This window comes from Procambarus clarkii, chromosome 14, assembly GCF_040958095.1.
Source record: "Procambarus clarkii isolate CNS0578487 chromosome 14, FALCON_Pclarkii_2.0, whole genome shotgun sequence".
NCBI classification, from domain to species: domain Eukaryota; kingdom Metazoa; phylum Arthropoda; class Malacostraca; order Decapoda; family Cambaridae; genus Procambarus; species Procambarus clarkii.
In genome coordinates this window covers 35,259,212-35,282,377 of record NC_091163.1, presented here as the reverse complement: position 1 = coordinate 35,282,377, position 23,166 = coordinate 35,259,212, and the positions used below count along the sequence as shown (strand labels likewise).

General features: G+C 43.1%; 1 protein-coding gene across 2 annotated transcripts in view; it reads right to left on the bottom strand.

The window, feature by feature from the left end:
• Window positions 1-23,166, bottom strand: part of LOC123770325 (zinc finger protein 277) — a 33,388-nt gene that overhangs the window by 6,736 nt on the left and 3,486 nt on the right. The window contains exons 2-8 of one of the 2 annotated variants that reach the window (XM_045762096.2): window positions 19,001-19,200; window positions 16,487-16,658; window positions 16,032-16,234; window positions 11,734-11,869; window positions 10,283-10,456; window positions 5,057-5,173; window positions 3,395-3,516 (exon numbers count right to left, since the gene is read on the bottom strand). In XM_045762096.2, coding sequence (XP_045618052.2) covers window positions 3,395-3,516; window positions 5,057-5,173; window positions 10,283-10,456; window positions 11,734-11,869; window positions 16,032-16,234; window positions 16,487-16,658; window positions 19,001-19,200 — 1,124 coding nt within the window. The remainder of the gene's footprint in view (window positions 1-3,394; window positions 3,517-5,056; window positions 5,174-10,282; window positions 10,457-11,733; window positions 11,870-16,031; window positions 16,235-16,486; window positions 16,659-19,000; window positions 19,201-23,166) is intronic. The other variant, XM_069324460.1, reaches the window with a different exon arrangement.

Genomic DNA, 23,166 nt, shown 5'->3' with positions numbered 1-23,166 from the left:
ATGAACATCAGGCTCAGCTACCTGGCCAGAAGACAGCTGTACCGCATGAAGTACATGTACAGCTGTATGTCCCAGACCCCGAAGATCCCCATGCAGCAGTAAACACCACCAGCCACTACGAGATCCATCAACCACCACACACAACCACAAGAATCACACTCCAACAGTAAGTGATCAGATACATCCATGATCAGGCCTTTCCAAGACCTCAAATACTAAGTGGCCTACCAGACGACCCAGATGAGTGGCCCATCCCGAACTTGATTTATGCCCAATAAAGAACAAATAAACAAATAAATAAATATAATAAAAAATAAACAAACAAAAAAATAAACAAAAACTTTTTGTGCTACCAGAAGAGTAATCACCCTGATGCTGCTAAGATTAATCTCCTGCAGCCAACTCCATCGGCTCTAGGGCTTCCAGACACCAGCTAGGACACAAACACTAGCCCCCCAGCCAATGTACTGACAACCCAACATAACACATACCCAAACAAATGACACACACACATGCCAACCCATGGTGGACAGCCCACCCAACTTCCAAACCTCCTCTCTCTCTCTACACCCGCATCCTCTTCCAGAATTTCATCTCCTCTACCTCCCCCACCCTTTCCAAACCCTTTGGACATCAAATTGAAAGGGGTTTATGAGCAGGTTAGTGAAAGTTGAAAATCTGTTAAAAATTCACCAAGGAAAGTTTGTGTCATTAGAGAAATTGAAGATCTTTAGAGTAAAAGCCACTTTTTACAATAAGGCAATCTGCAGGAAGTTGCCAGCTTGACAGCTAAGGTGAGGAGACAGCAGACAAAAATGGAACTAGTCAAAGGAAATGCAACATGGAAAATGACGGGGCATGAATGTGAAGAAATAAATAAGACATAGATATGAACAAGAATTGAGATAAAGACTAGACAAAGAATTCTTAAGAAATTCTTTGCCTAATTTTGTACCATCAGAGCCTCACACTCACAACCACCAAAGAGGAGTTGAAGTGAAGGAAATGTTATTTTCACTTGTTATGGTTTGCAATTTACAACTGGCACGTGGATCACCAAATACCTCCAGACCCGTGTGACACCCCCCCAGGAGAGGTTGAAAGTCCCAGTTGGATCCCAGTGATGTGTGTCTGGGACCCTCTCTTATTGTGGGTGTTTGTAGTCAGGTCGGTAGAGTTCCTGTCTTCCGCTTCGGTGGTCATGAATTCAAGGCTCTGATAATGCAAGGGAATGAAATACTGTACTGTTCCAAGCTACAAAAATGGTAACGGAAGACCCCGAACCTCCGTGCAGATTGGCGTTAAATTCCCGATTGTCCAAATAGTTGGGCACAATTCCTTTTCCCCGTCCCATCCCAAATCCTTATCCTGACTCTATCCAAGTATTATGTATAGTCATAATGGCTTGGCACTTTCCCCTTGACAGTAAAAAAATAAAACAAATATAGAGGGGTCAACCAACAAGTCCCACACTAGTAAATCATTGTTGACAAGTGTGGTACATGAGCAAAATTATCGAAAACCAAATGGGTAGAACACCTAGAGAAATGATATAATAACAGACATGTCATATGGTTTTTGAATAGGAAAGTCCTGTGTAAGAAGTCTCCCCTACTCTGAAGGGGAAAGTGAGTATCGAGCAGTACTCAAAACAACACAGCACAAGTGATTTGAATAGTACGAGCATTGTGATCCGATCCCTGGATTTGAATATTCTCATAATCCATTTTATCATTTTCTACCCAACACTACAGTTCTTTGGTTTTCCTCTCTAAACATTAGGTCGTCAGACATCATCATTATTCCCAGATCCTTTACATAATTCTTTCCTACTATGGGTAGATCTCATTCTGTCTTATACCGTATTTTGTTTAAGGTCTGAATTTTATTCATACCTGGAATTTATCACTCTTAAACATCCTGTCATTTTCTACTGATCAATCAAAATCTTATTAACATCAGTTTGTTTTCACTGTCTTCTATAGAAGTTATTTTCATGCTGATTTTTGTGTCATCTACAAAACATGACACAAAGCTGTGATTTGTATCTTTGTCCATGTCTGATACAGTGCTGTATAAGAATAAAGAAAAGTGGTGGTGCAAGGACCATGTCTCAAGGTACAGAGCTATTCACTGTCTAACTTTATTTTGTTTGACCGTTACTCTTTGCATTCCATATGACAGGAAATTGAATATCCATAACCCTACTTTACCTGTTATTTCTATGATCTTTTTATAGGCTTCATGGGTTACATTTATCAAATGCCTTTGCAAAGTCTGTGTATACTACATACACATTTTGTTTTTCTTTTAACCCTTAGACAGCAGCTATGGAAAAATAGTCATACCGGCCTACGAAAAAAAAATATTATGATTAATTTGTATGCAAAATGTAAGTTTATAAAACCTGAAAGTAATTGAATATTTATCGTTTCACTGGGTGGGAGCGCTCTGCAAGGCACTGCCTGGCACAAGTCATCGCCTGGTGCTCCACTATGCCGATGCTGCCTGTTTTATCCTTGGACATCTCACTGATTGTTTTATTAACTTTTTTTCTTGATTTGCATCTACACAGAGCTATTACATCCATATTTGCATCATACATGTAAAACTTGAACAATAATTATTTAAATGGTCATATGACGATGACCGCATTCCCCTAGTAACATTCATGATGATAACTGCACTTATACCATGAAATGGTAGCAGAATTTTTTTAATGGGACAAGGTAAACTCCTTTACATCCACATTGACCTATTATATCCATATTTTGCATCATACATGTAATACCCTGACAATAATCGTTTTAAATCACCTTAATCGATGCCTAAGGTTTAATGCTTCTGTGATCTTATTAGAATGGTCAAGTAACTGCAAAAAACCTGATCTTCCCACGGTAGAGCGATGGTCTCACGTGATGCAGGTCAGCGTTCAATCCCTGACCGTCCAAGTGGTTGGGCACCATTTCTTTCCCCGTCCCATTCTAAATCTTTATCCTAACCCCCTTCCCAATGCTATAGTATAGTCTTAATGGCTTGGCGCTTTCCCCCGATAATTTCCCCCCCACTCCCATTCTAGTCTATGTTGACCTGGGTTGTGAAGGTCATTGTTCTCCATAAAACTGGCACTCTCACTCCTGATCACTCAAAAACTTTCATTATGTGTGATGCTAGTGCAACTGGACTACAAATTTTAACCAATGTCTTGCACCTTCCTTGTATAGTGGAAGTATATCTGGTGATTTAAGTGGTTGTGGTGTCTCCCCTTGTATCCAGGCTCTTTCCCCCACATGACACCGAGTGCTCATGCTACTGACAGTTTGCATTTCTTATATAGCAGAGAAATATTACAGTACTGTACTGCAGAAAACACGGAAGTTTTGCAGGAGCTTACCGAGAAAGATTCCAGACGCGCTCATCGGGCAAACTGTAATGGTTTGATGATGACAAGTGCTGCTGCAGAAGTTCCAATGTGCCAAACACAACTTGACATTTCATACAACGACGTTCAACCATCTGTAATTTTGTAATTATGATTAACGTGCTTCTCAAATGAATATAAATTCATTAAGAAAATGTCAATTCTAACTTCCAAAAGCAGAAATACTGTAAGAGCCCGCTAATCCGGACCCCGTTAACCCAGACCTTTGGGTAATCTGGACACAATGAAGTCCAAGTTTCGTTGGCCAAACTTCACCAAAATCGGACAGAAATCCAGGTTACAGAGAGTTTCAGCCGGGTTACTGGATGATATCCGGAGACCTATGCTTACCAGAAGAAACCTTAGCAGCTGGCAGCCAAAACAGACTGCCAATCTACCCTAGCCATGTATATTTATGCCTATTTTATGTGGAAATATGAATTATATTTGCTGTGGTACAAAAGTATTGTGAATGTTAATTTTGAACCTTCCCACTAAAAATTCTTGCTAATCCTGGTTTGTGCAGCTAACTCAGAGAAGGATGAGCCACATATAATCTGGACCAGTAAACAGCATCAGTACTGTGTCAGAAATGAAACTTTTTATTTTGTGAAAGGAATTAAATTTTTTTATGGAGAAACTGCAACGACAAAGCCAGCTTGCCATTGTTGGGGACGTGAAGCCTGTCAAGGTGATCCAGGTCTCCCATGGCCAACAACAGACCTCCAGGTTCATCCTCGGTACTAGGATGATCTTTGATCCCCCACCCGCTCGCTGGGCACGATATTCAGGAGCATCGCTAATCACTCGGGTAATGTCAATGTTTATTCAACCTTGAATTTATGTTGATAACACTGAGTCAGTGCACGAAGGAATCACATTAACGTGATGTATCAGCAGAAAATCAGTAGGAGCTGTGAGGTGGATTTGAACCTATGCTCTGGGCACTCGCAAGCACACGTCTTACACCGCTACACCACGACATGGTCAACGTGGGATTCAATTGAATCCTCTCGAGATCCCGAGGCTTCCATTGAAGCCTACCGATTTTCTCGTTGATACATCATAATGTGATTCCTCCGTGCATTTGAAGAAAAGCGTAGCAGGTAGAATTCCTAAACTACAAGCCACAGTGCATGGGGCAATGTGTGAAACCCTGTTTAGGCTTCGGTAGAAGCCTCAGAACCCCTAAACTCTAGGGGGTCCCAAGATTGAACTGGGTAAACTGAAGTCCTGGGATTGAACTGAATCCTCTAGGGGCTAGAAGATTCAGTTCAATCCCAGGTTGCATTACTTTTGATCATGTCGTGGTGTAGTGGTTGAAGGCGCTTACTTGGGAATACCCAGAGAATAGGTTCAAATCCTCCTCATTGCGCCTACCGATTTTCTCGTTGATTCAGTGTTGAACCAACATTACTCTGATATTGTGCCAACAGGGCATTTGCTCCTTGCCTCTTTCAAGGGGGGCAAGAGGGATTAACGAGGTCAGGTTAGGGCCCCTTGTCCCTGATAAGACAACCTCACAGGTGGTTGACCTCACTATTGCATGCAATAATTATCATTGCACAAACTTGGGGGAAACTAACGAAGGACCAGCCCAGAACATATGTTAATACATAACGGGTTTTAACTTACGCATGACCTTGTGTAGTTGACAATTTTAACTTGTTCGTAAAAGCCAAATTTCTTTGTGATGTGTTCAAAATCAAACTTATGGTGAAGCTTCATGTGGTGAAAGAGTCCATTACGAACCTGAAATACAAAGTAAGTAAAATATTCAAATGATCACTGAAGGATGTTCAAGGAATAATGCATCACTGTGCCCCGTTTTCAGGTGATGAAGCAACCCGGCCTCTCCAATAGTACATCACATCTTGATGTTCCCCAAGGCCAAAAACTGATCTACTGTACTATAAATCAAAGCTTAAAAAAATTGACAATGTCCCGTTTTCTTTTTTCTGGGCTCTCGGTTAGGTTTGGTTTGATTTTGAAAATTTAGTACATCAGTTTAGTGACGTTGGGAATGCTGGAGAGAACAGGATGCATGAAGGGTGGTCAAGGAACGTATCCCTGTGTGTTGTTCCCTGGTTATGAAGGGTGGTCAAGGAACGTATCCCTGTGTGTTGTTCCCTGGTTATGAAGGGTGGTCAAGGAACATATCCCTGTGTGTTGTTCCCTGGTTATGAAGGGTGGTCAAGGAACGTATCCCTGTGTGTTGTTCCCTGGTTATGAAGGGTGGTCAAGGAACATATCCCTGTGTGTTGTTCCCTGGTTATGAAGGGTAGTCAAGGAACATATCCCTGTGTGTTGTTCCCTGGTTATGAAAGGTGGTCAAGGAACATATCCCTGTGTCTTGTTCCCTGGTTATGAAGGGTGGTCAAGGAACATATCCCTGTGTGTTGTTCCCTGGTTATGAAGGGTGGTCAAGGAACATATCCCTGTGTCTTGTTCCCTGGTTATGAAGGGTCGTCAAGGAACGTATACCTGTGTCTTGTTCCCTGGTTATTAAGCCTAACCTAACAGGTCCTATTTTTTTTATAAAATCAACGTTTCCATTAAAAATGTAACGAATTAGCAAAATATAAAGCATCATAATATTGGCATTTTCTATGCATTGATCTCAAAAGGTTAGTGGGGTTGCCTGGGTTTGTACCTTTGGGGTTAGGCAAAAATTTATATTTTTTTGTACAAAGTGGCAAATTGAGAAAGTTGCCTGCACGGAGGGTGTAGCCAAGTTAGAATGCATGAAAAGTATTTACAAACACACCCAAGATAGGCAGTTTCCCCTACTACAAACAGGTTACGTTCTGAAACTGTGTTTGTATAACATTTGTTTGGAACCTGGAACAAGATTTCCCATAACCTCCATAGGAAGATTACACAGCCCTTGAGTATACCTACATAACCATCAGACCAGTCACTTGATACCATTTCAAACATACGTATTACACCTGACAGCATTCTTGTGATAAGCACACAGTACAAATAAAATAATAAATGTATCCAATATCAACCGAGGAGGTCATTACAAAACATAGGAAGTATCCAATAACTGTACACAAATGTTAATAAGTTATACCTTCACACATGCTTCAACCCGTCCTCTTACTGGTTATGTAGATTTACACTTGCATGCGCACCAAGACTAAAAATCGGCGTACTAGTAAATTAAATTGACCTGCTGTCCCGTTTTCCGTTTTGGGTTCTCTGGCTTAGCCTGTTAGGTTAGGAGAGGACACTTTAAATTGACCGTTTTCTTGATGTTTTGGAACCTTAGGAAAACTGGCTGCTCTCCTAACCTACCAGGGGACCCAAAACTTGCTGCTTTGGGTCCATTTTATTTGGAAAATTATATTTCCATTGTTTTTATATTACAATACTGTACAGGGATTTTTGGTCATAATACTTACGAGCGAAAAGGGATGTAATTTGTAAGTGGACGGGCTGCATGCTTTCCCTTTTTTTGGGACAAGAAGCATGTTGGGTTCATTAACCCTTAACATGCTCGGGGTCTAATATCCTGCTATCCACACAGGCGCATGTCATTTTGAAAAAAAAAAAAATTTTTTTTTTTTGCTAATCTGTTAAGTTCTGTTCACTGATCACGGGAAAAATAAAAAAAAAATTCTATTGTACTTACTTTTGTTGCAATAGAGCCGAGAAGCTCTGCAATGACGTCACAATCTGCATGGTCGCTCATGCAGTACACGCCCGGGAGATGTTGCGCGCGGTCCTCAAACAGCCAGAGTTGCCACAAATATATTTTCGCGCTATTTATTTACAATGTCTAAGCGCATTTTATCTAATTTTTTTTCACTAATTGTGTTTCAAATACTGTTTGAACATATTTTGTATCAATAATTGTTGCATATTTGAGTATACACAGGCGCACACAAATGTTTTCAATTACGGCAATATAATATGTCATTACAGTCTATTATATTATATGTTCTGCTTATATGTTTACATATTTACACACTCGCACACGCTATACACACTTTGAAGCACACTTAGAAGATTTCTAGACTGTGGTAGTCATTGAAGCAGTCGACAGCACATAATGGGATACCACACGTTTCACACCATGTTTGCACAAGCTTCCGTTTCTTGTCTCTACGTGTCGTTGTTTTACACACCAAGCAATCACGTTGGGCTATTGCACGCTTCACACCAGGTGGCAAATACTTAAGTTTGTGTGCTAGGAAGCCTTCAGTGTGAGCGAGGCGTGGAGTACCAGCATGCTGCAACAGTGGGTTTATGATGGGCCGCTGAATACCTGGGACATCTTTTGCAAACTTTCCTAATAACTGTATTGCAGCATCAAATACAAAGTCACGGAAAGTGGGCTTACGTCCAGTTCTCACAAGGTACATGTTGAAACAGTTCAGCATGCTCATGTCCACAAGATGGAAGAACACTTTTTTCGTCCACCTACATGTCTTCCGCACACACTCTGCAGTGCCAATCATCATGTCTGATTTATCAATCAACCGCATGTTGATATTATAGTCTAAAACACAGTCTGGCTTATATAGTGGTGCGTTTGTTTTATGGCTCACTTTCCCACTGTTCACCATTGTTCCATCATGAATTGTTGTCAACAAGTTCACCTCTCTTTTGTCTTTCCACCGAACTGACAGAATGTTATCACTTTTCCTTCTCTGACACTCACCAACTGCAATGTCGTTGTCAAACACAGGCATTTCCCTTCGTTGTGGCTTTACTGTACCAACCAATCCGGTTCTATTTTCTAGCAAGAACCGAGCTAGCAAGGGACTTGTATAGTAATTATCTGTGTATAAAATGTGTCCCTTGTTCATCCACGGAGCCATGATGGTCTTCACTACACTCCCCGAGAATCCATGTTCGTCGTTACCGGGAATGTCTACATCACTAGCCGAGTACAGAATCATGTGTAACACGTATCCTGTCTCGCAATCACAAAGAACAAAAAATTTCAGGCCAAATCGGTTTCGTTTTGAGGGAATGTACTGTTTGAATGGAACACGTCCCTTGAAAAGTATGAGAGATTCATCAACCACCAGCTTCTGTGCTGGTACGTAAAAATCTCTGAATTTTCCAATAACATCGTTCATGTAGTGCCTCACTCGCCACAGTCTATCATCAGGTGTTCGGTCCTGAACACTTCCAAAATGTAGACACCTGAGGAGTATCTGAAACCTGTCTCGTGACATATATTTCCCGAATAAAGGTGTTGGTATTGTCTTGTCCTTGCTCCAATAGTCATTTATTGCATGTTTGTGACAGTGCTTCATCAACAAACAGAGTGCCAAAAACACATACATTTCCGCCACTGTGGTATTTTTCCAACGCTGCAGTCGTGAAAATTCTGTGATTTCCCTCTCAATCAGGTAAGCAGCATGCAGGTTCGTTTGGTGTACAATGTATTCCATGAGTGGTTCATCATAGAATGCTGTAAAATATTCCATCTCAGCCATGTCCTCACCTTGATTAGGGAAAAGGTTTGTAATCCCTACATCTTTATCGTCAAAGTGAGGAATATTAGGAATAAAATCGTCACCATCACTCCACTCAAGTACACCAGGCGTCCTGCGAGATGCAGAGGAAAGACGGCGAGGAAGCGATGCATACCGGCGACCAGGAGCTGAATACCGTCTGCGAGAAGCACGGCGGCTACGTGCACGTGAGGTGGGTGCACGTGAACACGAGGGTCTTGGTGCCTCATGTGGTGCCATGCGGTGGCGCTTGGCTGGGCGAGATGCTGCTGACGCGACAATTTCTCGCCCAGTTACACCACTGGTACCAGCCACAGGCTCAATAAAACTTTGATCTGAGTCACTAAACCCAGAAAAGGAGTCACCTCCCCCTGACTCGTCACCCTCAAACAGAAAATATCCACAGGAACTGTGAGGTCGTGGTAGAATTGGGGTAGAAAATGGGCGAGGAGGCATGGGAGAGCGTATAGGCCTCGCCATGGCATGGCGGTCATTCTCACTTTCACTGCTGCTGCTACTATCTCCCGACAACTGTGTATAATCCTCATCGTTGTCTGAATCGTCAAACACACTTTCTTCACCTTCAGAGAATAATTCGTGGGCTATTTGCTCTGGGGTGAGGGACTGAGTGATGCGTGCTCGTGAGGCGTTTGACCGTGCGCTCGCCATGGTGACTCTCGCTAAACTGAGGCCTCCCATGCCATCGGAGCGTGAGCTGGATTTTTTTTCAAAATGGCCGCTGTTTACTAGAGCCCCTGGGCAGCGTATGGGACCCCCAGCTACACCGCGGGCCATTCAAATCGTGCGCGGTACCCATACACTTCATATGAAGTGAAGCGCAGTTGACTGGTAAAACGATTTACACTTCATATGAAGTGATGCGCACTTTAAGGGTTAATGCATCCCTAGGCCAACAACTCGCCTTCTGTAGGATGCTTTATCTTGAGATTATCTTGAGATGATTTCGGGGCTTTAGTGTCCCCGCGGCCCAGTCCTCGATCAGGCCTCCACCCCTAGGAAGCAGCCTGTGACAGCTGACTAACACCCAGGTACCTATTTTACTGCTAGGTAACAGGGACATAGGGTGAAAGAAACTGCCCATTGTTTCTCGCTGGCGTCCGGGATCGAACCCAGGACCACAGGATCAAAAGTCCAGCATGCTGTCCGCTCGGCCGACTGGCTCCCTGCTAACCACAACAGCTGCCCAACTCTTGGGTAGTACTTACTACTAGGTGAACAAATGAATCAGGTGTAAGGTCTCATTAGAAAGGAAATGTGACCAAACATCTTTGTCCTACTTCAAGAAATGAACCCGGAACCTTGGTTGTGGAGGGACCGTGCCGACTACTGTGCTACACGAGCCTCAACATGAAGCAACACTAACCTTGCTTGTTGTATAGTGGCAGAAGAGGCAGGTAGTAGGAAGTGTGTCATCGTCTCTCCAATCAGTCCACAGGTGTTCGTCATAACGCCTTCTCTCCACCCTGTCGCTGGTGAAGCTCTCTGTGTCACTTTCACCATCAAGGTCACGTTTGGCCTCTTCCCAAGGGGTTCCTGGCTGCAGAATTCAGAAATCTTTAGTCATTACTTTACACATTACTCATGCCAGCATTCAAATTCAGTTACATATTTATCCTTTAAAAGTAATTGTTTATCTAATACTATTTATCACACTACTGAGTTAAATTATAATAATAATAGTAATAATAATAATAATAATAATAATAATAATAATAAAAAGGACGAGATTCTTGTTACTTTTCTTAAACTTAAAAGTCTCATAACAATGGGGTTCCTTCACAGATCAGTCCTGGGACGACTAGCAGATTATTTCACGATAATGTTCATATATGATGCACACTCGCTAGGGAATAACCCCAAGTTCTGTTCAAGTAAAAAATTAAAAAATTGCGGGGAAGCAGACTAGTGCATTGATGCTCAGTTTCCCAAACATGGAGGTAGCAGAGTGGGTTAGGGGATTCTGTGTGCGTACCTGTCAATGATTCCGAGGAGCCGTGGACAGCACGAGTACCGGTCCCCCATATTTTCCCCAAATGAGTGGGAGGAGCAGGGTAAACAAACGCACTTGTTTTGAGAAATTCTCAGTCATTTGTTCACATTGTTGGCAGAGTTTGTTCAGTGGATTGCGAGGCTTCAATCTCTCTGAATCCAGCAGTAGTCTGCACTGGTTTGCTGACTTTCTGACCACCTTCCCCAGTCAGGTGACAACGTGTCACCTGCTCTCTGCCTCTCTGAGGGGGTAAGAGGGGGTGGGGGGGATGAAACCAGGTTCCCACTATTGTCCCCGGTAGGCCAAACTTATCCCCACAGCTGATGTGATCCAGTAGTTAGGGGGCCAGCTCACCGAGATGGCCTCAGGGAGCCACAAGGGGTCAATTCCCCCACCCCCCCTAGAAACACCCGTCTTCTCTTCATGGACATTACATATTATGCATGCAACTGACAGCTGGAATTTAACTCCTAAATGGTACAGCTATTTACATCAAGAAAAGCATGAGTAAAAACAGTTAACAAACAAGAAAAGGAAGTGCATACAGCAATTAGAGCAGTGTGAGGGTTATGCATGCAAAACCTAAATTCAAAAAGTTACAACAAATTTATTTACTAACAGTTTACAATAGCCTAAATGCAACATCTAAAATAAACAATATATAATTCCTTATAATACTAATAAAAGAATAATGCAGAACAAGTCAATGTGGCTGACAACAAATAACCAACAAATAAACTGACACGAAAACCACAGAATATTACGACGAATTTCGTGATTTCAAAATACTGTAGAGCAATGTGCAGTACATACGGTACACTTACCCGTAAATAGTTACGAAGGTAAAACTTGTCATAAATCTTGTTTTTAGGGTTTAGGGAACGATGTTGTTGTTTGCGCATGTGTTCTCGTAGCATTCTATGGGTCTTAAAAGTTTTTTCACAAAACAGACATAGCAGCCTGAAAATAAAAACAAAACTGTAATAAAATATAGAATATGCAATAACTGCACACGATACACAATTTAGACAAATAACGAAAAATAAAAATCAAGCGCATTCACGCATCTGTTCAGAAACAAATAATTTTGTTAAAGATATTAAAATTTTATTTATAAACTATACAGAAGAACAGTGTAACAGTTGTTATTAAGTGGGTGTAGTAATTATGTATTATATAAAGCCACTAATTCTTAAAATATTTCAGACATCTGGTTTCTTCCTGGGGCGCAGATCTGCTGTGTTGAACAGACATCATGAACCACCCCGTCCTCTCCAGCGTACCCAACGTCACTCAACCATAGTACTAAATCCCCCGAACCTAACATACCCCAAGATCCACCAATCTGCCATATCAAAGGAAAACAGCGGAACAGGACCAGGTGATCAAAATGTAGAGACGAAGAAACACAGAATGAGAGGTGTGTGTGTAAGAGAAACCCAACATGAGGTTCCAGGAGGTCCCTGATTGGTGTCCAAGTACTGTAGGGGGGTGACAATAGCCAACCAGAAACACTAAATATAATTGAAGTTACTGTAGAAGAGGTAAATGTACACCTGGAGAAGCTAGATGAAGCAAAAGCAACAGGACTGGACTACGAATCAACAGGATTACTGAAGAAGGTTTAAGAGTTTCTGCAATACCCCATTAGCTAAACTTTTAAAAAAATAATAGTAAAAAACATGAAGGACTAAACTACAGACCAGTCTCGACAACATGCAACTCGTGCACAATATATGAGAAAGGAATCGGGAAAAATTGGGTTAACTGCCATTATCCGTGAAGTCTCTGTGATTCAAAGCTGGAGGACACATTTATACAACACAAAAATGAAATAGGTTTCCTATATGTACATTTGTGAATACAGTACCTGTTAAAAAGAGGAATTGTTAATATGCATCATAAAATAAATGCCATATTAACCAAAATTTAAACAAAATCTCGTCTTGAAACTCCTCGATTACCTCGATTTCTTGGTTATCCAGACATAATAATTGGTCTGGATAGTTAACCTTCAATAATACAGTAAGGTACAACCTCGATTCAACGTATCCCCGATTCAACAAACCTCTGGCTAGTTTGCACACTTTTCAGGCCGGATTTACTCACCCGGTTCGACGAACAATGGTTCGCCGAATTGGGAGATGTTTGGATTTGCTAACGATGTCGAGACAGAGTTCACAGGCTGGTGGAAAACTTTCCCATTCTATCACAGATTACAATTAATAATTCCCTCATGTGACAAGTTTAATCACACAAGTGGACCACACAAGTGGTCCACAAGTTGTCCACAAGCTTACGATGTTGGGACAGAGTTCACAGAGTGGTGGAAAATTTTCATTCTATCACAGATTACAATTAATAATTCCATCATAAGACAAGTTGGATCACACAAGTGGACCACACAACAAGTGGACCACACAACAAGTGAACCATATGAACCAAACACCAGCCAGAGTGGTCCACACAACAAGTGATGCATATTAACCGAACACCAGCCAGAGTGGTCCATACAAGTGAACGACTGAGTTTCCATGACTTTCGTTCACTGATTTGTGCCACACGTATCTTAGCAAATTAATTTAAAGACTGAAGCGCGAATAGCTAGCTACATGTGGTAAAATCTCCTTATAGACATTTTCTGTGATGAAACAAGATGAGTGAGGGTGGACAGATAAGGGAATACTGTACTGTCAACCTCACTTGGTTTTTCTTCATCTGTGTCGTCATAGTTCAGTGATTCATGACTTTTGAAAGTTTCAGATTAATAAATCATTTCTAAAACCAGTGTTTTAGTAGCTTTTTATTATCCTAATTAAACTAAACTAAATAAAACCGAAAATATACTGTAATATAATAGACATCTGCTATTTGAGAAATTATTTATATTATTGGAACAACAACTCCAGCGCGAGTGGACGGGTCTAATCCTTGTACACACAGCACCAGGCGTGTTTCGTTCAATTTCGTCGCCACAGTTCAGTGACCTACTGCCTCAAAATAATAAAATTATTAAATTGGTTCTAAAATAATTTTTTTATATCTCTTATTATCCTAATAATGTTACTAAACTAAATATATAACCCTAAAATATATAATTTGATGTAAATCCAATATTTGAGAGAAATTTATGTTACTGGATCTGGCTTAAACACCAGCCTACTGCAGGGTGTATAGACCTAGTCTGCGTTCATCCAGAGCTACCAGGCTTTTATCAACACCTAAGGATGATGAAAGATATTTGTCTCAAGGACATGACAAAAGGAAGGAAACAAACGAAAATAAGTCAATATTTTTCACGAACTAGTAGCACAGCCGTACCCAGCACCAGCACAGCCGTACCCAGCACCAGCACAGCCGTACCCAGCACCAGCACAGCCGTACCCAGCACCAGCACAGCCATACCCAGCACCAGCACAGCCGTACCCAGCACCAGCACAGCCGTACCCAGCACCAGCACAGCCGTACCCAGCACCAGCACAGCCGTACCCAGCACCAGCACAGCCGTACCCAGCACCAGCACAGCCGTACCCAGCACCAGCACAGCCGTACCCAGCACCAGCACAGCCGTACCCAGCACCAGCACAGCCGTACCCAGCACCAGCACAGCCCTACCCAGCACCAGCACAGCCCTACCCAGCACCAGCACAGCCGTACCCAGCACCAGCACAGCCGTACCCAGCACCAGCACAGCCGTACCCAGCACCAGCACAGCCATACCCAGCACCAGCACAGCCGTACCCAGCACCAGCACAGCCGTACCCAGCACCAGCACAGCCGTACCCAGCACCAGCACAGCCGTACCCAGCACCAGCACAGCCGTACCCAGCACCAGCACAGCCGTACCCAGCACCAGCACAGCCGTACCCAGCACCAGCACAGCCATACCCAGCACCAGCACAGCCGTACCCAGCACCAGCACAGCCGTACCCAGCACCAGCACAGCCGTACCCAGCACCAGCACAGCCCTACCCAGCACCAGCACAGCCGTACCCAGCACCAGCACAGCCGTACCCAGCACCAGCACAGCCGTACCCAGCACCAGCACAGCCGTACCCAGCACCAGCACAGCCGTACCCAGCACCAGCACAGCCGTACCCAGCACCAGCACAGCCCTACCCAGCACCAGCACAGCCGTACCCAGCACCAGCACAGCCGTACCCAGCACCAGCACAGCCGTACCCAGCACCAGCACAGCCGTACCCAGCACCAGCACAGCCGTACCCAGCACCAGCACAGCCGTACCCAGCACCAGCACAAAAGCAGCTGAAGCCAACACAGCAGCAGCGAGCACCAGCAAAGCTGATACAAACTTCGTGTGTGGAGTGAACAGTTAGAACAAGTATTAAATTTAATTGAGTACATAGTGTTAAAATTGAAGTTGCAGTAATTTTAGTGTACAAAAGTTTTCATAAACTGTATTGTAGTACTCAACATACAGCAGAACTACTTAATCAACAGTGATAACGGCATAATGCACGACAGTACGTACTGTATTTACTGTACAGCATTCACAACTCCATGAGACATCAAGATGAACATAACTCCAACAATAAGATAAATAACAAATGAAACACACTATTTTTTAGTAGAGTAGTAATATATAGGTACAGTAAATAATATGTTAATGCATTTTTATTGTGTACAAGAAAAAAAAAAGACACCGATGCAAACGCCTCCTGAAGGTCACTCTTGCAACGAATCCAACGCACCGGGGTTGGTCCCATATAGTGCGTTGAATTGAGGTTGTACTGTACAGTATTTGAAAGGTAAAAATATTTGAATTCAGAAGGGGCCAGAATGATACAAGGCACATTATGAGATTACACTGTACCTGGATTGTACCTGGATGGGGTTCTGGGAGTCTTCTACTCCCCAAACCCGGCCCAAGGCCAGGCTTGACTGGTGAGAGCTTGGTCCACCAGGCTGTTGCTTGGAGCGGCCCGCAGGCCCACATATCCACCACAACAAGGTTGGTCCGGCATTTTATGTATTTGTATTATAATTACAAGGAGAAAAATTAACTGATCATTTGTTACTGTCTACAATTAAGTCCGCCTGGCTAACTTTTAGTGACTGTTAGATGTAGAGAACTGTAAACTGTATTTGTATTCATACTCACTTATGCAATTTTTCTTCCAAGATGTCCAACAGCTGGGCACCATAAACTATGTTATCCGGATTGCCCAATGAAAATCCGTGATGGACTGTAAGGTGGCGGAAGCAGTTGGTCACGCCTCCAAATACAATTTGACTGCAGTAAATGCACTTGCGGGAGAAGTCAACATCATTGCGCTCTTTTTCTTTCTGCTCAACTATATATTTCTGGAAATATAAGAACATCTCTCAGTTCTTATAATAATAAAATACATTTTAAAACCATCTCTTCTGTTTATTTCTATAAAAGCCGTTTGTTAAAATATGATAACTAAACTATTTAGTTACCTTACAAAGGGTCAACAAAGTTTAACAGCCAAACTGTTTCTTCACAAATATGTAGATGACAAAACCCAAGCTCCCACATCCATGGGCCAAGAAACTGAGCACAATCTTATCTCACTTCTGTAATATACTCACCAGTTTCATTTGACCGAGAGCCATACGTAATTTGTTGTCTTCGGCAAGTTTGCTACATAACAGATAATACGTTTCACTCATTGCCTTGGCTCCAGGTTCACTGTTTGTGTTGAAAACCACACAATAATCCTGCAAGTTCAAGCTGCGTAGCTTGCCCCAGTAAAGAATGTACCTGTAAAGAGCACATGTATAAAAATTGAGCATTAAATGAAACGAAACCTTTCCTGGTGTGGCCCACAGTTGCTTCTCTAGCAAAGTGTCAGTCCAGCCAAGCTTTAGTCATATACACCATGTCTCCAAGACCATCCCTTGTCTGCAGGCAGTCAGGACCAGAACCTGGTTTTCTTGGCAAGGCAAGGGGAAGCTTGTGGATCAAGACTTCAATCCAAAACCGAGGAAAATACCCACCAAAAAATATCAATGTAATGCAAGCCACTGCCTTAAGTAAATTAGATAAAGGGGCAGATTATCACTGTTGCAATGTAAACACCCCAATCATATTGCACCTGATCATGACCAGCACAGTCACCTCGTGTCCCCACCAGCCCACTTCCTCACTCACGAGCCTCCCAAGTAAACTCTTTCAGCCTAAGGAAGTGGAAGGAAATAAGACGGACAGGGAGCTACCAATTACATTAAATGCTTGATTTCAAGGAAGCCCCCCCCCCCATAGTAGCTCTGAGTTAATGAAGGAAGGCTGCATTTATGATAAAGGGACTAATTAGTGGACATGAAAATGTAGCCGAGTCTGGTGCCTGCTGCATGTTGTATATACAAACACACAAATGTGGACAAGTCTGGTGCGGGCTACATGTTGTATAAACAAACGCCCAAGTCCCAGCACAATCAACAAAAGGGCCAAACAGAGAGGTCAATAATTTTAACAGCTCTAAGCAAAGCTCTCCACCCTGGTAGCCTGGCTTCTCAGGGCAAACTCCCGAACACACCAGAGGCTATCAACCAAATAGCTTGCTCGATAGAGCTCCGGCCTCACACACGTGGGGTCCATGGTTCGAGTCTCTAGCCGAGATATTTGTCAGTGCAGGGGAAGTGTTAGTGACAACCCTGGGAAGGAACCCAGAGTGAATAGTGCCTAAAACACAGCAGAGCAAAGTACACACAATAAGCTGGATAGAAGCAAAAACTAAGATATAGAATGGAATACCAAGCAAATGGACCCATAGGAACAAGTCCGAGGATGTCTAGAACTTGGCTTAAAGCACTGGGGCTTGCCATGTCTGAAAGACATAGAACACATCAGCAAAAGAACTGATGTGACATCAGCAAAAGAACTGATGTGACATCAGCAATGGTTTACAAAAACAGGTTTACACACGATTTACACATCCACAACTGGTGATGTCCAAAAACTTCCAGAACAAGTGCTTCACTGACAACTTCTGTTCGAACCACAGCGCTGTAAATGCTTCACCCACGTACTACAAATACAAATAATCGCCAACAGAACCTACACACCTAACCTAACCAATGCCTAAATATGTACAATATGCTAAATATATAACAATGTTAATTTATATTTGAGAAAATTTCTATTTTGAATGAACAGCATGTTAAAATTATTGAATGTGTCTTTGAGGTCGACCGCTGGATGGAATAGACTTGGTCTGAGGACGGGATGCACACCAATGTGCAATTCGAATTGCGAGTCTGCTGTGCTACCAACTACGTGTCACTGCCATCTTTGCACCGACAGACCACATGCAAAGTCTTCAGCCTAGAAATATGTGATAAATATGTATCACCTCAAGGAGTCGCTGTACAACGTTACCAGTGCATGTAAGTGATGTGAATGGGTTATGAAGGCCAGCTTAACCTCTTGGCTGTGCCAACTAGCCGAGAGGTTAATGGCCAGCCTCTCAGTTGCTAGCTGTTAATAGCTAGACCCTGTATGCAATTAAAAAAAATATTCTTCAAGAAATTTATTTTCCTTCTAATGCTGTATTGTTAAATTGCATTACAATCCAACTCATGAGGAGGGGGGGGTAGGGGCAGTTGCACTGACCCAGCCGTGAGGCAGGAGATACAGTACTGTATTGTGAATATATTGTTTATATATTTATTCCAGTGTTTCTGACTTGTTTTTCTCTTTTCTTTTCTTGTTTTTTTTTCCAGTAATATTATTCAACAGTGTGTTTTGGGAAATTTATACAAAATGTGTGAAATATTGGAATGCTCAAATATATTCATGCTACCAAGATGCATACTACATTATTTGCTTAGGACAATATAACATTCTATTTGTTATATTATACTTTACAGTGCATATACCTACAGTACTGTATGTACTTTTTCCATGCACGATTACAAACCACTAAGCCATTGTGGTGGGTGTGATAATCTCATAACATGTAGTCAGAGTTCAGCCGAGCTCTTCATCAAATTGTGCTGCATTAAATATATAATATTTTCTCCATATTTATACTGTACCATGGATTTTTATTTGTCATGGGTTAATTTATACTTGTTACAAAACATGATCATCACACGACTCACTGTCTAAGGTCAGCCACTTGCTCCACATTCCCAATGATAAACTTGTGCTGCACGGACAAGTGATGGAGTAATGGTTGCTCATCCTTCATCACGCTGAATATTTCATCACAAAATATGCACGGCACAGCATCGTCACAGTCAAAGTTGAAGTCCAGCGCCGCACAGTCCGATCCGTAACTGCCCGCAGAACAACACAACTCCTGGAAAGTCAATATAATATGTCGAATGCAACATAAACAACTTGTAGAGAAAGATAAGCAACACACAATTGCAATGGAATCAAATCCATTCAGATGAACCAAGAAGAGGAGGTAAATGCGAGTCTTTACATGGATAACTTATCCGGATAATCATGTAGCGATCAACGATTACCAGGCAAGTTATGACCATTACAGTGTCCCCACCCGTATCAGCTTCTCTGTATAATGACCCCTCTAAACAATGGACCAAATCTGGCCACCAGATAATAAAAACAATTCTAAATTCCATTGGGAAGCTGTGAAATCTGAATCCTTGGTTGATCACGTGCAGAGTTTTCCATTTCCATATTTTTTCTATCATGTTGAGTAATTTTTATTAAATTTGTTCATACTTTTACTATTCTTTTAATGTTTACTTTTAATTAATTAAAACAAAGCATTTATATTTAAGAAATGTTTATTAGGCTTCTATTGTAAAAAATTGTTCAAACAAGTTTATCAATTTCCCGAGGGAACGCAAACCAACTGTGTGTTCCTTTAGTGTGAGAAACGTCTGATCTCTAGTTATTCAAGCATTTTCACTGGCTTTTCTTGTACATCAAGGTACCGAGTTTCTTCAAGCAATCACTTTTTCTTGGACTAATGCTTTCTGGCAAGGATTTGCTCAGTTTTGGGTCGATCTGTGATCCAGAAGCTTCCATCACCTCATACGAAGACCCACACGTCGGGACCCCTTTAGTCAGGACCAAAGAGCCAAAGCTCAACCCCCGCAAGCACAGCTAGGCGAGTACATTTTGGTTCAAGATCTCTGAATACAAGGGCGAGTCCTTCGCGACCTGGTGTGGCTTCCTAAGGCTCACCAATACCAACACTTAGCTTGGGTTAGAATCCTTCGTACAACTTCAATATTTTCCCATAGAAATACTGTATCACGCATTTGCAATTTCATTGGGCAAAATTTGTAATATCACTTCCCACAACATCTCTAGTAAGAAATTCTGCTTTTCCCTCTATTGCCATTAAAAAATAAATGGTAAAAAATGATTGCACAGGATCAATTTTCTAATACTGTAGAAGAAAAGCAGTTAGTTATGATAGTCCTTTTTCTGGTGGGCCCCAGAAAAGGCCTCCACCAGGATCCCAGAGACCCCGAGCGTCGCCACCAGGCCCCCCGAGACCCCGAGCATCGCCACCAGGCCCCCCCCCAAGACCCCGACCGTCGCCACCAGGCCCCCCCCCAAGACCCCGACCGTCGCCACCAGGCCCCCCAAGACCCCGACCGTCGCCACCAGGCCCCCCAAGACCCCGACCGTCGCACCGTCGCCACCAGGCCCCCCCCCCCCCCAAGACCCCGACCGTCGCCACCAGGCCCCCCCCCCCAAGACCCCGACCGTCGCCACCAGCCCCCCCCCCCAAGACCCCGACCGTCACCACCAGGCCCCCCGAGACTCTGAGCATCACCACCAGGCCCCCCCCCCCCAAGACCCCGACCGTCACCACCAGGTCCCCCGAGACTCCGAGCATCACCACCAGGCCTCCGAGACCCTGAGCATCGCCACCATCGGGCCTCTAAGACCCCGAGTGTCGTCACCAGGCCTCCGAGACCCCGAGCATTGCCACCACTGGGCCTCCAAGACCTCGAGCGTCAGCTTACGGGAGTTTGGAATATAGTGCTCTCTACGAGGCAAGATGAGCAGAAAATTGAGTATCATCCCAAAGCTGGGAAAATCCAGCATTGACTAAAGAAACATCTCGTTCTGTGAGGGTTCAGCAGGATTCAAGATCTCACGAGAACCATGATTAAATCCTGGCGAGTGTTGCCGAGTTTTCTACTTTGTTACCAGCAGATTGGTATTAAATTGAGCTCTTAAAGTGCAGTTACCTTCAAACATTTACTTGACGGGTTATCACTACATGTTGATTTCAGATATTTTCTGGTTTTATACCCGTGATGAAAATAGATATAATAGCTCTATATAGCTGAAATGGAACTTCCCTATACCCATGAAAAAAATTACTGCAATATGATTCATTACTACGGAAATGTGGTTATCAATGTGAATGTTACTATGCTAATGCGACAGTCATGGTACAACATTCATTATAATTACAGAATATGATTTGCATACAATTACAGTATGTTCATAAAAGTTTTTGTGTCTATATGATTGTAAAGAGATAGTGCATACCATAAGAACAATGGGGCCACAAAAGGCCATTTGGGCCATATGAGGAAGCTAATTACTGTACATGTAACATAAGAACTTCCAGAGAAAAGAGTGGGGACTGGCATCCACACGGCCCGCTGGAGATAGTGATGACAAAGTCCTGCATTATAAAGTCAACCCAGAGAGAAGTCACACCCTGAGAAGCAGCCTTCCATGAACTACATGATTGCCAAAATCAAAGTTGAAGTGCTAAACAACAGCATGCGTCCATGCGTGAAATGACCCCCAGGATACACAAATGGAACTTCAGTACAGTACCTGTACTTCACCATGTCCACAATAAGTGGTTCAAGACTTAATTCTAATCCTCCGTTACAGCCCCACTCCTGTGCCAGGTAAGTCCACTTCGGCTCACCATAACCCGTGCTGCTTGGAACTTTTTGTTCCGAGCAGCTGAATCTAAAACAACAACAATTAATTCCAATGGATCGCATTGCATCTGGCATAATGAAGTAGCTGTGCTACTTCATTATGCTCCTAACGCTGCTCACGTGAGTGCTCCTAACGCTGTCACGTTTAGGAGCACTCACACCCTATTACCCAATGGAAAGAGGAACTTGCTCAACTCTGAGATTTGTTCCTAGTGCTGACTATGCCAAACTCCTCACCATGTCCATGTGCAAGACACAGGCATTGTATGCTTGATACAGAAGTTACCCATCTAATTATTTGCCATACTTTCCCCCTTGAATGGGCACTTGCTCCGGTTACACTACCACCAACTTATAATGCAGTGATGCCATCACCAAGTAGACGGCCCACATACTAAATGTTTTGTTTCTATACAACAAACACCATCCTCCATTGTGGCCTCCTACCTTGAGGCTACCTTGAGGTGCTTCCGGGGCTTAGTGTCCCCACGGCCCGGTCGTCGACCAGGCCTCCTGGTTGCTGGACTGATCAACCAGGCTGTTAGATGCGGCTGCTCGCAGCCTGACGTATGAGTCACAGCCTCCAGGTGTCCCCTCTCGGTTCAAATTCCTTGACGGGACTGACCAGGAGGAAGGCAACTGCAATTCCATCCTCCAGAACATTCTCATTAGCTCAGTCTCTCAGGTTGGCTCGGGTTATATTTCATGAAGTAACAAGCATATTTCACATCACTGCCCGGTGACATGCTGCCAGTGTCCATGTCTCCACAGTCAAGACTCCATCCCTCACTCTGGTGTTCTCGTGGTCTTCGTTGACCCAAAACACTCGCCAGTAACAACAACAGTACTAAGCTATATTTTACCATATTTGTTAATAAAACATTCATTTGCCATAAGCTTGCTAAGAGTGTGAAGAGTTCAAAGGTTGTCCTCAAGTGACTGGACAGTCATCACCAAACTGCAGCAACAAACATGGATCATTCTTCTTCTTCTTCATCTTCTTGATGATAGGTGCAGTTTGCATGAAGGGTTTATCCTCCTGATGACTGTACCAGTACAAATGTTGGGAGGCGTGTTAATGTTGACAATGACGAGGTTTTAAGTGCTTGTTTTGTTGTACTGTAGACAGAGGAGCGGAGACTAAACAGAGGCGTGTGTTAGAGGGAGACTTGCCTCACTATAGGGCGGGATGTTGTGTTTATGGTGTCAGCTGTTCGTTGGTACTCGCCTAGTTGTGCTTGCGGGGGTCAAGCTTTGGCTCTTTGGTCCCGCCTCTCAACCGTCAATCAACTGGTGTAAAGATTCTTGAATCTACTGGGGATGGGAACTATCAGGGGAAAGCGCCAAGCCATTAGACTATATAGCAC